At 43.3% G+C, this 14,353-nt stretch overlaps 5 protein-coding genes across 5 annotated transcripts; 2 read left to right on the top strand and 3 right to left on the bottom strand.

Annotated features, from left to right (window-relative positions):
- Nucleotides 1-10: 10 nt before the first annotated feature.
- On the top strand, nt 11-2,642 carry J3D65DRAFT_619106 (uncharacterized protein). The gene is made up of 4 exons (XM_066799709.1): nt 11-460; nt 518-1,105; nt 1,156-1,371; nt 1,422-2,642. Exons 1-4 carry the CDS (start codon nt 104-106, stop codon nt 2,457-2,459), a joined length of 2,199 nt encoding a protein of 732 aa, XP_066656848.1. The 5' UTR covers nt 11-103; the 3' UTR covers nt 2,460-2,642.
- Nucleotides 2,643-3,125: 483 nt separating this feature from the next.
- Nucleotides 3,126-5,200, bottom strand: J3D65DRAFT_284928 (uncharacterized protein). Its single transcript, XM_066795108.1, has 3 exons — nt 4,908-5,200; nt 4,361-4,857; nt 3,126-4,308 (listed from the first exon to the last, which is right to left on the bottom strand). Exons 1-3 carry the CDS (start codon nt 5,022-5,024, stop codon nt 3,282-3,284), a joined length of 1,641 nt encoding a protein of 546 aa, XP_066656849.1. The 5' UTR covers nt 5,025-5,200; the 3' UTR covers nt 3,126-3,281.
- A 228-nt stretch (nt 5,201-5,428) lies between these two features.
- Nucleotides 5,429-6,561, bottom strand: J3D65DRAFT_619110 (mitochondria fission 1 protein). Its single transcript, XM_066799710.1, has 4 exons — nt 6,414-6,561; nt 6,319-6,337; nt 6,163-6,256; nt 5,429-6,091 (listed from the first exon to the last, which is right to left on the bottom strand). The coding sequence occupies exons 1-4, from the start codon at nt 6,430-6,432 to the stop codon at nt 5,762-5,764; spliced, it is 462 nt and encodes a 153-aa protein (XP_066656850.1). The 5' UTR covers nt 6,433-6,561; the 3' UTR covers nt 5,429-5,761.
- A 143-nt stretch (nt 6,562-6,704) lies between these two features.
- J3D65DRAFT_619113 (kinetochore protein-like protein spc24) lies at nt 6,705-7,688 on the top strand. The gene is made up of 3 exons (XM_066799711.1): nt 6,705-6,783; nt 6,837-7,231; nt 7,295-7,688. Exons 1-3 carry the CDS (start codon nt 6,757-6,759, stop codon nt 7,467-7,469), a joined length of 597 nt encoding a protein of 198 aa, XP_066656851.1. The 5' UTR covers nt 6,705-6,756; the 3' UTR covers nt 7,470-7,688.
- J3D65DRAFT_619115 (ribonuclease H-like domain-containing protein) lies at nt 7,470-9,059 on the bottom strand. Its single transcript, XM_066799712.1, has one exon. The coding sequence runs from the start codon at nt 8,976-8,978 to the stop codon at nt 7,644-7,646; it is 1,335 nt and encodes a 444-aa protein (XP_066656852.1). The 5' UTR covers nt 8,979-9,059; the 3' UTR covers nt 7,470-7,643.
- Between the last annotated feature and the right edge of the window lie 5,294 nt (nt 9,060-14,353).

A 14,353-nucleotide genomic window follows, 5' to 3' on the forward strand; every position in this document is an offset into this window, starting at 1 on the left:
CTCCCTGTCCCGGGGCGGTGGAGTGTCCGCGTCGGTCCCGAAGCGCATGTGAACGCCGACGACCTGTCGCGTCTGCGCTGCGCTGCGCGTCCACTCCCATGGCATGGCCACCGAAGACGACGAGTTCGGCTTTGCCGACGACCTCGAAGACCTCCCCGCAAACACCTGGCGCGAGATTGAGGCCCAGGCCCTGCTCTCCACCCAGCACCGCCCGCAAACCCAGAAGCCCGCCGACGATCACGAGTCCGACTATGGCTTCGACGACGAAGACGTCATCAATCTCGACGACGTGAATCCACGCGTCCCCTCTGCCCCACAACCTGCTCGAGACGAGAGAGATGCCTTCTACCAGCACCGTCTAAACAGACACGCGGGCGTCGGCCATGCTGTGCAAAGCGCGGCGCAAGCTTCCCAGGGCGCACTCGGCACCACCGACACCTCAAACCAGGAACTACTCAAGGTTGGTCGATACATACACGGCCAATGCCATCACAGCGCAGCCACTGACCACTCGCAGCTGCGACGCGAACATGCCCTCCTCGAACGAGACCGCAACTCAAAGGCCGGAGAAGCCTCAATCATCCGCAGCAATTACGAAAAGCTCGTCAAGGAGTACAACACCAAAGACAGCCTCAAAGACAAGGCGCATGCTGAGGAGAATGCGAGATACCTTGCACAAGTCCGAGACTTGGAGAGGAGGTTGGAACAAGTCAATGCCGCAAACAAATTTCTCGAAAACGATCTTAAGCAAGTGGCAGCCAAGGCACGGCAGAAGTCTCGGACTTTGAAAGATGGGTCAAGCAATACGGCTAGAGGGTCGGTCGCCCCAGTGACCCCCAGGAAAAACAGAGCGGCGCTCATCGGCGATGGCTTCGACGATGGGGACGTGGTCATGGTTTCGCCCAGCAAATCCCGAGAGAGGTCCAAACAATTCACACCCAAGAAAGGATCCAAGAGAAAGCGAACCATTGGCGAAAGCCCTGGGAAGCCGTTGCCTTTGTCTGAACCAGCTGTTGCGAACGGCCCGGAGCCTACCGACACACAGGAACCAGAGTCTCATAATGAAATACTAGTTGAATTCGAGAAAGACGACGACAAGTTTCGGGTAGGTTTGTGGGATACTAAATACTACAAGCTCTTTGCTCACGTTCCCAGTTCCTGAAAAGACTCTTGAATCATCGCACTCCTGGCTCTGATGCCAGGTTCGTGGAGACAATGGCCAAGTTTGCCCTCCCCTCGAATCAGAATCAGCCGCTCTCGTCCATGCTTTATGACGGGTTGATCCTTTATCGCAGCGGTTCGCAAGACTTTCCCACCCACGTCTGTCGCATCCTGGCCTCCATTTGGGAGAAGTGCTTAAAGGAATCATATGCAAGTCGTACTCCTCAACTAAATGTTTCGCTTCGCTAACCCTCCTGCAGTACTTGCCACTCTCGCCACTCATTGATACTTTGCTTTTTGTCCTTGCTTTTGAGTCGCTTGAAAAAACCGCTGCGCTTGCAGATGCCATCATACCCCTTGTGGTAGAGTCAGCCACGGTGGCCCTCAATCCCGGCACGGGACCTGCCCATGAAGAAGTTCCGCTGTCCAGCTCACTTTCCCTTCTTCTCTTGATTTCTCGCCATGCTGCGCATTCTGAGGACGCGACAGCTTCTGTCTGGAAGCTAGTACCTCAAGATTTCCCACTTTTGATCCTGAAGAGGCCTCAGCTTTCCTCTAACGTTGACTTGATGCTCAGAATTCTGGCAACAAGTGTAACTTCAAGCTCATTTGGCCCTATTGCATGCACTTCTACCTCTGATAGGCAGCCTTTTGCCCAAAGGCTCTTGGATTACCTGGTTGTCCTCCTTACGAATCGTGGAACCCCGGCCGCGATCCAGCGGTCTCTCTCCAAAGAAGGACTGGTCCGTCTCCGGTTTTCCTTGCTGCAGACTTTTTCCGCTATGATCACTTCGCCGACTGGATCCAGCGCATTGGCAAGACATTCCATTTTTCTTGGAAACGCCGTTACACTTTTGAATGATTCTCTTGATAGTCTGTATACGACTACTCCCGGAGCCCTCATCCGCCAGGTCATCGTCAACATCGTCAACTTGGCAACACGGATATTGTACACTCTGTTGATGAGTCAAGACACGAAGCATCTCATTGATCGGAAAGCGAAGCTGGCTGCCGTCCCCGGCGCTAGTCACAAGCATCTTGTGGGGCTGACACGCCTGGCTTTCGTCGAGCTCGATGAAAATGACCCAGACAACTCAACGGGTGGACTTCCCGCAGGCGAAGGGCTTGCGGATGATGAGACCAGCGCCTTCAGTCGCTGGAAATTTGGTTCGGTCCTCGAGTCGGGGATTGATGAGGAGGTTGTGGACATGGCGCACACCTTACTTGACGAATTCTTGAGTCCTGAGGAAGGCGAGATGTTGGTAAGCGTTTTCAGCTCTGGTAAAAGTTCCATCTAGAACCGAGACGATGGGAATCGGCCTTGCATCACCACTCAGGGAGGGAACCGAGATACCCAATTAGCATCGAGGTGGAGTAATAGGGAAAGAGCATCGTAGTTCGAATCGAGTTGACATTTGAGACTCTCCCTTTGAATTTGGAGTAATTATCTGCCGCCTGGTCCAGTTCCCAAGACAGATTGGTATCGTCGCAAGCAACAACTCGGACGTGGCTCATGGTGAATTTACAAAATCGAGTTCCGTTCCGTTGTGGCAGTCTTTGATCCCGGTCCCACCATTCCACAAAGTGAAGTGCAGCATTGGTGTCATCAAAAATCGTGTCAAGCCAGAGGTCCACCCCCGAACGCCCAGGGCAAATCACAAACAGCGGAGACTCGTCAACGACCGCTTCTTCAGCCCAGCTACCAGACGCGTATGATACAAGGTCCACCTCGTGCAACCAATCGAGGGGAACAGGGCCAGGACACATGGTCCGCAAAGAGGCATCAACTTCGAGTAGTAAAGTCAGCATTCTAGGAGGGGCCAACCACTTTCCAACGACGGCTAGCAAAAGGCTGGCGAAGATTGTTCTCAAGCCGTTTAGAGTTAACCCTTGAAGGAGATCGCAGGCCCCAAAGAAGAACACAACCCAATTGGTGTTTCCGAATCTCTTTTCTTCCTTGCTAGAGGTGTCAGTGAAGGGTGGATGATGCTGAAACAGACCCCAGAGAGGGCGCTATGCTACGCAGAGCTCGGCCGCATGATTCTCGATCAACCAATTTCAGTTCTGGGTGGCGATCAGCCCGGAGTCGTAGGCGGTTCGATTTGGCACGAGCTCGTCTCTCATCGAAAAAAGTTCCTGAGCCTGTCGCCCACGCTTTGCCTCTCCGCCCTGTGCAAGTGGTTGGGCCCTGAACCAGGCGCCAAGCTGTGGCCAACGAGCCTAGCCACTTGGCTGAGACTGCTTCTCCTTCTGCGCTGGCCTGGAGCGGAGGTCCTGTGTGGCATGGACGAGAATCCGAGAAGGTGCGGTTGACCTGTGGCGTATACTCCATGCGTCTCGTAGCCGTAAGGCAAATGCATCGTATCCGGAAATGGCTCGTGGTAGAGGGCTCTTTGAAGGTCGTAGAGTTCCATCGGGTGGACATGTCCAGCGGAGAAAAAGGAGTGATGAGTGCGGAGAGGTACAAAGTTTGAGTGGCGGCGATTGATTCCAAATGCTGCAGTATCAAATCCTCCAGGCATGTGTAAGCCGGAGCTGCCATAAGTCCCAGGCTGTGGCATGTTGGAGCTGGCGCCGCTGCGAGTGTTGCTACCGGAATTAGGACTGCCACCAGCCGAGGGACCAGAGCCAGAACCCGAAGATGATGATCCTTCACCCCCAGTCGGGCCTTGTTCTCTGCCGTTGCCACTACCTTCTTTCTTTTCGACTCCCTGACGGCAATGTGGGCAGGTGTCGTGTTCGCGCAGCCAGGCGGAAATGCAAGAGTTGTGGAACCAATGACCACAAGGAAGGACAGCGACTTCTTCACCTAGCTGGACCCCCTCGATGCAAATGCTACATTCGCCCTTCAATTCGCTGTCTGGGAAGTCATCCGGAACTTCTTTTCCTCCGACCATGTCGCGGGTGAGGCTTTTTTTCGGCAGCGCAGCAATGGTAGCTTCAGAAGCGGGTCCAGGGGCATCACCAGAGACGTGTTGCTCCATCAACTGGCTCATGATACGGTCGAAGTCTTCCTCATCTACAAAGTCCCCAGGAGCGTGGCCGAGCAACCTAGCAAAAAGCCTTGTGAACGCAGGAGCAGGACGTCCATTGTCGCCTTCATTGCCGGCGTCAAAGGTCGGTGCAGTGAGAAGGCTTGTGATCACCCTTGGACCATGCGTTAGAGCGAAATCGGTGATGTTGGGGCGGGGAGACTTACTGTTGAAGGTTGTCGAAAGGCACAACATGAGGTCCTGGATTGTTTGCATCTCGTGGAAAAAGCTGCGCCGATGAGGTATAGGTGACCCGCGGTCCCTCTCTGGTCCTGATCGCCTCCGGGCTGGCAGATCGATCACGCTGGGCCCCATCCGCCTGCTGTCCGCCCTGGTTGGCGTTTGGCGCGCGAAGACCACCACCAGTGATGTTTTCCATCATGCTGACGAAATTGCGGAGTAGAGGATCTTGCCCAGTTCCATCACCGCCGCCGCCACCCCGGCCAGGGTCGATGGCAGTAGTCCATGTCCCAGTTATCGAATAGCTGTTTGGACCACTCCGACGTAGACTAAATCCATTTCCAAAGTCGTGCGGACGAGGGACTTGTTCCTCGGGATCAGGCACTGCCCAAGGGTTGTGAGCGCCCAGGATATCGTCGTCGTCGTCATCAGGGAGACTATCGCGAGCAAGGTGATCATCACGGGGGTCGTGATCGGCTTCGATCTTGACCGAGTGTCAGTTGTGGTCCTGATAGACTCGGGTATTCGACTTACAATTTCAGTGAACTCGGACTGACAGGAAGGGCAAGTCAGGCCGTGCTCATCGCGATACCACTCGTTTTGGCACTCATGGCAAAAGACCATGTCACGGGCGCCTTGCTGTTGGTCCATGGTGGACAGGGGGTTCGCCTCAGAGGGTCGACGTTGCGTGAGGTAGGTCGATGTGGGCGGTCGAGCGGCGGGGTTCAAACTGGAGCGCGAGATTCGCAGGCGTTGCCCGAGCGGTACACCGCCGGCACGGCGCCAGTGAGGGTGAGGTCGTGGAGTGGAAGCGTAAGATGCGCGGTGTCCAACAAGGAAGTCCTGCGTAGGCTGGGTGGAGGGCTAGTCGGTTGGTAGGACGTCATTCGCGAGTGCCAAGGCGGGGTCTTGAAGAAACCCAGTGTCGGCCGCCGTCGCACGGATGGGGCGAGGTCAGGAATAATCGAGAAGGGATTTCAGGAGCAAAGAGGAGAGGAAGCGCATGTATGCGAAAAGTAAATGCTTGAGGATGGTGCTGGATTGCCAAAAGTTGGTACCTAGCAAACCAAGCGCGGGTGCAGTGGTCCGTGACGGGGCATTACCTGAAGTATTGCCCTTTGCCGAGACGGCACGAGTCAACGGAACCGGACGGGAGAGCTTTGTGTCTCGCTACATATCGTGCCGGGCCATCATGACCTCACTCTGCTGCCGCCCTGCCCTCCTGCTGCCTATGTACTAATTCGGCCACGCACCATGGAACATCCAGCCTTTATGAAGTTCAACTTTGAAAGGTGACCTTCCATCGCAACATTACATGTCCAAAGCACCCGTAGGCGGCCCAATGTCCCATGCTACTGGAATACCACTCCAGAGTCCGTCATAAACCCTTACCTCTTCCTGGCTCCCCTGATCAACAAACTTCCCACCACGCCTGCTGCGACGGCGATGCCGCTGACTATTGCTACACCCACCAGACCTTCCTTGGCCACGCGATCATCGATCAAGCTTTTGAGACTTCCCGCCTGGAGGTTTGCCGGCTCAAGGTCTAGCAACAGATCGTTGTAGCGGCGGGCTTCTGCGTAATTGCCAAGTTTGTAGTTGCCGAGGGCGAGATAGTATAGACATTCCCGGCGGCGTTCGGGGCTGTTGCGGAAAATTTCTGAGAGAAGTCGGACGCCCTCTTGTTGCTCCGACCGTTGCGTCGATTTGATCAGGCCCTACGTGGAGTCAGCCAATAGTTCAGAGGTGCCACTGAGCTGCTGTTGTCGAGCCAAAAGGTGCTTCATACCCAAGCGTAGTTGAACTTGGTCTGTATGCCAACGTAATCACCCTCCTTCTCATATTGAGCGCGGAGCACTTGGAGCTCTTCGGGCTTTAGAGGACTTGACATGTAGTCAGCAAAATCATGTCTCCAGCGCAAGGTACTGGGTCGAGGTGGCCTCACCTCTCCGCATCGGCAGCATCTGCCGTTTACCTCGCGTTAGCGCAGTACTCCAAACGTGCGAACAGTGGTCGCGAGCGTGACCGAAGGCGGCTTACAAGGCAGGGATGGCGACATGATTCCAGCAGATGGTAGCGGTGTTCGGAGTTGGAGTTTAAGGACAAAGTAGAGGGGCAAAACCACAAAAGTTGAGGGTCGTCAGAAGTTAAGAGGAATGAGTACGGTAGCGCAGGAGTGGCATCTGATGGAACCAGAGCGTCCGGGCCGCGTTGGTGGTGTTCCCTGCTTCGTGACGTACCGGGGGCCCGCTCACCGCCTTTGCACGTGCCCTCCCCGCGCTAATGCCCAAAATGTAGAAACGTCAACAAAGCCAAAGTCAACCTCCTCAGCTTTGCCGCTCGCCAACATCCTTCTCTACCCGCGATCCGCACCATTGACAAAATGCTTCTCGACGAGGACCCCGCCACTGTAGGAATCATCCCCCCAGATTACTCTGCTTGCAAAATCTCACAATTATGTAGCTCATCCATCAATGCGCGTCCAATTTCAACATCGCGCCCGACCGCTCGTCTCTCTCCCGAATCACCACATCGCAGTCTCATTTGAGCGCTTTTCGGCAACATCATCTCCAAGACCAACAAGCGACCCTACAGGCTCTTTCGCGGAAGCTCTCTGCGCTCCAATCACAACACAACCTTGCCGCAGCCCAACACAACCCCGCCGAGCACGCTTCGGAGATTCTGCGACTTGACACGGAGAAGTTCCGGGTCGCAAAGCAGGTCAACGATCTAGAGATAGAAGAGGAGAGGCTAAGCCAAGAGCTGGAGAGACTCAAGTGCGAGCTTGAAGACGTTGAGGTGCAGGGCGTTGAAGGTGGTGAGCGCAAGGTTGACCTCGCGGAAGAGGATGCCGTTGTGTATGTCGCTGCGCCATTTCTTAACGCTCTTCGAGGCCATCCGCTGACTTCCCCGCTTTGTAGGCTCAAACTGAGGGCCTACCGCTCACTCGGTATCGACGTCGAAGCCGATCCGGCCACCGGCAACTACAACAAAGCCGTCATTCGAAATGCTGCCAAGGGAGATGTTCACGTAGTCAACATCGATCCTAAATTCTCGCGCTTCTTCTACGCCAGGTATTTTTGGGACACAATGTAAGCGGAATCGCTGCTGTGGGTATTGAATCTGGATTTCGGGGCGTTTGCGGTGTCATTGGGCGTTCTACGCAATTGATGGATCGGGAATGAGAATCGGGTTGATACCAAGGGGCTTCGTTCTTTCCAGCGTTATCTGCCGAGCTCCACTCGTAGGTAAACGTATACTCTGCTAATTCTAGAGACCACACATTCCCAGAATTATCTGAACCGTGGCTTCCTCGTTGTTGATGTCTCCAACGTACCCAATCCATCCTTGTCCAATCTTTGTCCATGCAGCTGGCGTTTCGGTACGTTGTGAGTCCCAGCCATCAAAGGGCTCATAGAGCCTGGCTTCGTGCGCTACGTTCTTCAGGTGCAGTGCCTTTTGATTGGACAATGCCGGAAGGCGTGCTGGTGAGGGTACTTTCGCTGCTGCAATCTGGTTGATGCGGGCAGTCAGTCGTTGATAAGAGCCAGATTCCCAGGGAAGCTCGAAGTGCGTGCGGAAGAAGGCGGTGAGCTCTGGTGGACTTATGAAGCTGCTGAATATGCAGCAAAAGATAACAGTGCCGCCGCTCGATACGTATTCTTTTAGCTTTGACAAAAGCGCCTGGTGCTTGCGTTTGTTGGCAACTTCGGGATCGACGACGAGGATCTTGTCGGGGCGATGAGCGCCCAAGTAGTCCAAGGCAGACCTGGCATCGGTTTCTTGTTGAACTTGTGCATAGTCTTCGAGGGTATTCCAAAAGCCCGCGTACATCTCATTGAACAAAGGAACTTCTTCAAGGCACAGGACGAAGATCTTCGCTTGTCGGTTGGTCTCTCTGATTCCCTTTTCACGCTTGTCCAGTGCTTCATTCGCGAGTGAGTCGGCTTCCTGATTTTGTTCCCGTGGCACATGCCAAAACTGCACCAAGACATCCCCATCTTCGAGTTCTTTGATGTCATTGTCCAACGTCTCGAACAGGTCCCGGTTGGCGACTGGAGCGCCCCTTGAATTCTTCCACTGGTTTCTCTTCCATTTGGAGATCCACTCGGCCGCGCCACGAACAAGGTATTCAGAATCTGCCTTTATAACAATCTGCTTCAGACCCGGTACCTTTCCCTTGGGCATCAACATCCGCGGTAACATCAGGCGCTTGGCTGCTTCCAATGCCATGATCCTGCCGGTAAGTTCAGCGCGCTGGCTAGTAGGAGTGACGCGATCTGCAGGCAAAACTTTTGCTCTGTTGTAGGATGACGACGGAGAGAAGTAAATGGAACAAGCGGCCAAAGAATTGGGCTGGCCATTCCTTCGACAGCCGCCATCGACGGCGATGAGGACTGAGCCGCTGTGAGCTGCCACAGCACCGGAGCTTCCCTGGGCTTCGTGACAGGGTGCTCTAATGTACATGTAGGTTTCTCCGTCTTGGCCAGCTTCGTATCTTTTGAGGGCTCCTGGGTTGTCAAAGACGGCATTTCCGGGAAAGAGGCGACTCTGGCGAGACGTGCAGAAGTCGTCGTTCAGAATGTGATGTGAAGGTTTGCTCATGGTCTGTGTGTCCAACACAGGTGGTGTTGCATGCGAGACCTTATTAGAGTGGAACGACTTCCCTTCAGAATGTGTTGTGCCTCTAAGAGTGTTGCGCGCGAGCAGTCGCGCTGCTTGCATTTCATGGTGTTCGGCGCTTGCCGCTTATGTGTACGCTAGCCGTATTTAGTTAGCTTAGGAGTAGATAGTTATTCTATATAGGCTATATAATAACTACTCTTACTCCTTATCTATTAATTATTAGTAGTCTATAAGACCTACTCTACTAGATACTATTATTACGCGCTATATAGTATATATAGTTTATATTTTATAGTATTTAGTACTTAGTATTTACTACTTATATATATACTAGCTATTTATAGCTAGCCTAGGAGTAGATAGTTATTCTATATAGGCTATATAATAACTACTCTTACTCTCTATCTATTAATTATTAGTAGTCTATATTAATTTACTCTACTAGGTACTATAATACTATTAAAAAGTATCTTACTACTTATAAGAGGATAAGACTTATTATCTATCTCTTACTAATAAGTTTTCTTACTTTAATTATACCCTATATAGTATTATTATAGTACCTAGTATAAGATAGTTATTATAATAGGTATTTATATACCTATATAAGTACTAAGGCTAGTATAGATAAATCTAGTATTATATAGTTATAAGCTACTAGCTACTATAGCCTTAGATTAAATACTAGTTATACCTTAGGCTAATACTAGCTACTATAGCCTTAGATAGATATAGTATAATAACCTATTAATACCTTATCTTTAGAAATAACCTAATAATAACTATTAACCCTTATATAAAGATAAGAAAATAAAAAGGTATAAAGGAAAGGCTAAGAAATAGATAGGAAATAAGTATCTTTTATATTTTATTCTTTTAACTTATTATATTTAATTAAGATATATATATTTTCTCTAGTAATTTATCTTTAGCCCTAACCTATAAAATAAGAACCTTATAAGTTATAATAGATATAAAAGATTATTCTAAATATTAGCTCTATTTTATTTTATTACCTATAAAGGTATTATAATATTTAATCTAAGTAATATTATATATAGTTATAGTCTTATATAAGACTACTTATTACTTTTCCCTAGTAAATTTAAGTTATCCTTATTAGGTATATTAGTATTATTTAATAAATAAGGAGTATTAAGTATATATTAACTATAGAAGTCTTTATTTAAGACTATAGAGTAATATATAAATATTTAAAAGGTATCCTATTTATACCTATTTAAGGGATATTCTAAATAGAAGACTATTAAAAATAGTATAATTAATAAAGAAGTCTATATATCTAGTACTACTAGTAGTACTAGTACTAGTTAATTTATTTAATAAAATTTATATAAGAGATAAGAAGATTTTTATAATCTAGAATAATTCTTAATTAAAGATAATAATTCTCCTTCTCTAATTAAACTCTATAACTTTACTTTAATTAGTCTAATAATAGTAATAGAATATTTTTAAATCCTTAATTCTACCTATATAATAAAAGCTCTAATTATAGAGGCTTTTATAAAGGTACTACTTTAAGAGATTAAATAATTTAATTATAAGATAGCTTCTTTAAATAAGCCTTATATATAGTAGTAACTTATTTATATATAAAGGTATACTTAGGCTCTTAAGTAAATAGTCCTAAATTATACTTAGGCCTTAATATAAATTATTAAGAATAATTAAATTAGAGATTTTAAACCTCTTTATAGCTAGAGACCTATTAACTTTTTTTAAAATCCTTTTATTAAAAGAATATAAAGAATTTATAATACTTTACCTATTTATATAAGAGAGATTATTACTAAAACTCTCTCTTTTATTACTTTTAATAAGAAATATTAAAATAGAAAGGTTCTTAATTCTTCTCTTCTTATTAATAGAGAAGACCCCTTATATAAATACTAAACCCTTCTTATTTAAAATAAAATTAAATAAAATTATAACTATTTTACTAAAAGTATAGTAGAGGAAACTAAGAAGAATATTATAGGATATATTATCTCCTATATTAATAGAGAAGTCTTATAATACTTAACTCCTTTCTTAACTTCTTATATAAAAGTTAATAAAGTTACCTTAGATAAGAATATCTTTAAATTCCTAAATAACCTCCTTTAGAGTCTATATAAGTATAAGGATACTAAGAAATAGCTATATATACTAGTATATTATATACTAGTAGACCTTTAGAAGTTTTAATCTAACTTTATATAATTAGCTTTAGATATAGACCTTCCTTAAAAATAATAGAAAGAGGACTTCTATAATATAATAGATCTACTCCTTTAAACCTATATAGTTACTATAGAGTAAAATAAGAATATTAACTTTTATAAATATCTCTAATTAGCCTATTTAATTATTTAAAGTCTTAGTAATTACTAATCTAGCTATAGAAAGACTATACTTACTTTATATAAAGAATATATAAAGAAAAGATAATAAAAAAGAGTAAGAACTACTACCTTAAGTAGTATAAGTACCTTATCTTTAAGCTATATTTAGGCTTAATCTATCTCTAGGGCTTCCTTATATAATACTACTTATAAAGGTAAGGCTAAGGTCTATATAGAAATTAGACTATATAATTAATATAGCTAGTTTAGCTATTTATAGAGATAATATCTATAACTAGAATCTAAGATAATAGAGTTAGTAGAAGAAGAATAAGTAAAAGATAATTATATAGAGTAAGACTAGCCTTTATCCTTAGAAAATAATAAGGCCTAGGTAAAGTCTCCTACTTTAAGTCTAAATTTAGAGTAGTATATATTAAGGGTTCTTATATAAATCTTAGTTACTTTATTAGAGGTAATATAATAGTATACTTTAGGTAATCCTAATTAGGTAATTACTAAGGCCAGTTAGTACTTAACTAATAGTTCTAGGTATCTAGATATAGTACTTAATAAGTAGTAATAAATAATAACCCCTAAAGATAGTTATATATACCTAGCCTAATCCTTTATTATATAGGGCTTATATATGCCTAGATAATAAAATACTAAGGTAGAGTATAGTAGGTAGAGCTATATAACCTAATATCTAGTCTATTAGCTTATATAATAGAGAGGTACTTCCCTATTAAATAAGAGGTATAAGGAAGGTAAGTAGACCCTTTTAATTTATACTACTATAATTAAATAACCTTAGACTATTTTCTAAAGGCTACCTAATAGATAATAATATAGACTAAATTATTATATACTTAGTTATAAGAAATATATAGAGGTAGAATATTAATCCTTAATAAAGAATTAATAAATAAAATTACTACTAAAGAGAAAGCTATTCTAGAGGGCTAGGAGGCCTCTTTATATACCTTTCTAGTTAGTAATAAGCTAATCTACTAGCTAGCTATTAGTAAGACTTATTTATTAGTTATAAATTACCTCTAACTCTTAACTATAACTCTTACTATTAAAGTTCTTCTAGACTAATTTATTTAGATCTAGACTATAGACTATAATACTACTATATCCTTATTCTAAGGAGTGGCTTTAAAGTCTAAAATATAAAGGAGATAATATAAACCTTAACTAGGTTAAGTACCCTAGATTTACTAGAGGTATTAACTTTTCCTTCTTCTTTTTACTTTCTATTTTAGAAGGAACTAACCGCGCTACTTTTCCCTAACTAGGACTATTCTTTAGTCCTTATATAGCCCTTTATATCCTAATATTAATAACTAACTTTTATCTATTAGTTCTCTTAGAATAAACCTTTACTTTAATTTATAAGAAGGGATATCCTCCTTTTTCTCTTCCTTAGACCTAAATTACCCTTTACTTATAAGTTATACTTTTAGGTCTTATAATAGCTTTATATAGGACTATTATAATAATAGCTTATTAGGAAATATAGTAAGATTCCTAAGAGCCTAATAGTATACCTAGTAAGTTAGGTACTAGGGGTAATATAAGGGTTTATCCCTAGATAGTATAATAACCTTTATTTAAGAAGGTTTACTAGATTAGGAGCTTTCTAGGTAACTTTTAGATAAGCTTAATATATAAGCTTATAGAGTAGAATTAGGTAATTTAAATAGTATATTTCCTATCCTAATCTAGTAACTTATTAGTAAGATATTTAAAAGAGAAAGAAATACTTAAATAATACTTCCCTATAGAAAATTACCTAGTAGATAGATAAACTTTAGAACTTCTAGATAAATACTATAGCCTTTAAGGTATTATATAATAATACTCCTTAGGCTTAGTTACCCTCTAATCTATCTTAATATATAGGTCCTTTCTATATAAAGACCTAACTAGGACCTCCCTACCTACCTAATAGGGACTAGAGTACTAAAAACCTTATACTTAGGTTCTATACTTCTATATAGTAGAAGTCTAGAATATCTTTTAGAATTACTATATCTTAACTAGTTATTAAGTTATTATAGTTAGAAGTTATTAGGAAGAATAATCTACTTAATAACTTTACTTTAATTAAGGAATCCTTACTTCCTTAATATCTAATTAAAACTAGGTTTTATTAGAGAGTTAGTTTTACTTTAGATATAGCCTCTATATAATTATATAGGTAGTAGATAACTACTATATAATTATATAGGAAGAAAGATCCTTCCTATAATTTTTATTAGGTACTAGGCTCTAGATTAATTAGGCTAGTATATTTTATTAGTAGTTAAAGAAATTACTAATTAGTAAAGTACCTTCTTTCTAGTTATTCTAATTATTAGTTAGGTATTATCTAACTCTCTAGTATTTTACTTTACTAGAAAGAATATACTTAGTTAGAGACTTTAGTCTATTATTATATAATAAATACTAGTTCTCTTAGTACTAGAAAAAGGTATATAAGAAGGCTTTAAGTCCCTTTAAATAGCTTCTCTAGTAATAACTCTCTCTTTAACCTTTTAATTACTTTTATCTTTACTAAATTTACTCTTTTTATTTAAAAGACTTTTCTTTATCTATTTAAGACTACTAATTTATTAAGATATATATCTTATAACCTACTAGTAAATAGACTAGAAAGGTATAGAGATATCTCTTTTAGTATAGGTTTATATAGTAGTCCTCCTCTATATTAATACTAAAATAAGGCTATACCTCCTTACTTTAATATTCTATCTTAGAAAACCTAGGAGTTATATAACCTCTACTAACTATAATCCTACTTTAGATACTTATATAATAATATATATTTATTATTTTAAAGGGACTAGGCCCTAGTATATAATAATATCTATCTAGAGGCTAATTTCTCTCTAAGTAATTACTTAATTATTTAAGGATTATATAAAAGAATTAGGTACTTAGGGAAATTATCTATATATTTAAGTAGTCTTAGCTATTAAGCCTATTTATAGGGAT

This window comes from Phyllosticta citribraziliensis (assembly GCF_038025025.1).
Source record: "Phyllosticta citribraziliensis strain CPC 17464 chromosome Unknown J3D65scaffold_4, whole genome shotgun sequence".
Lineage (NCBI taxonomy): Eukaryota > Fungi > Ascomycota > Dothideomycetes > Botryosphaeriales > Phyllostictaceae > Phyllosticta > Phyllosticta citribraziliensis.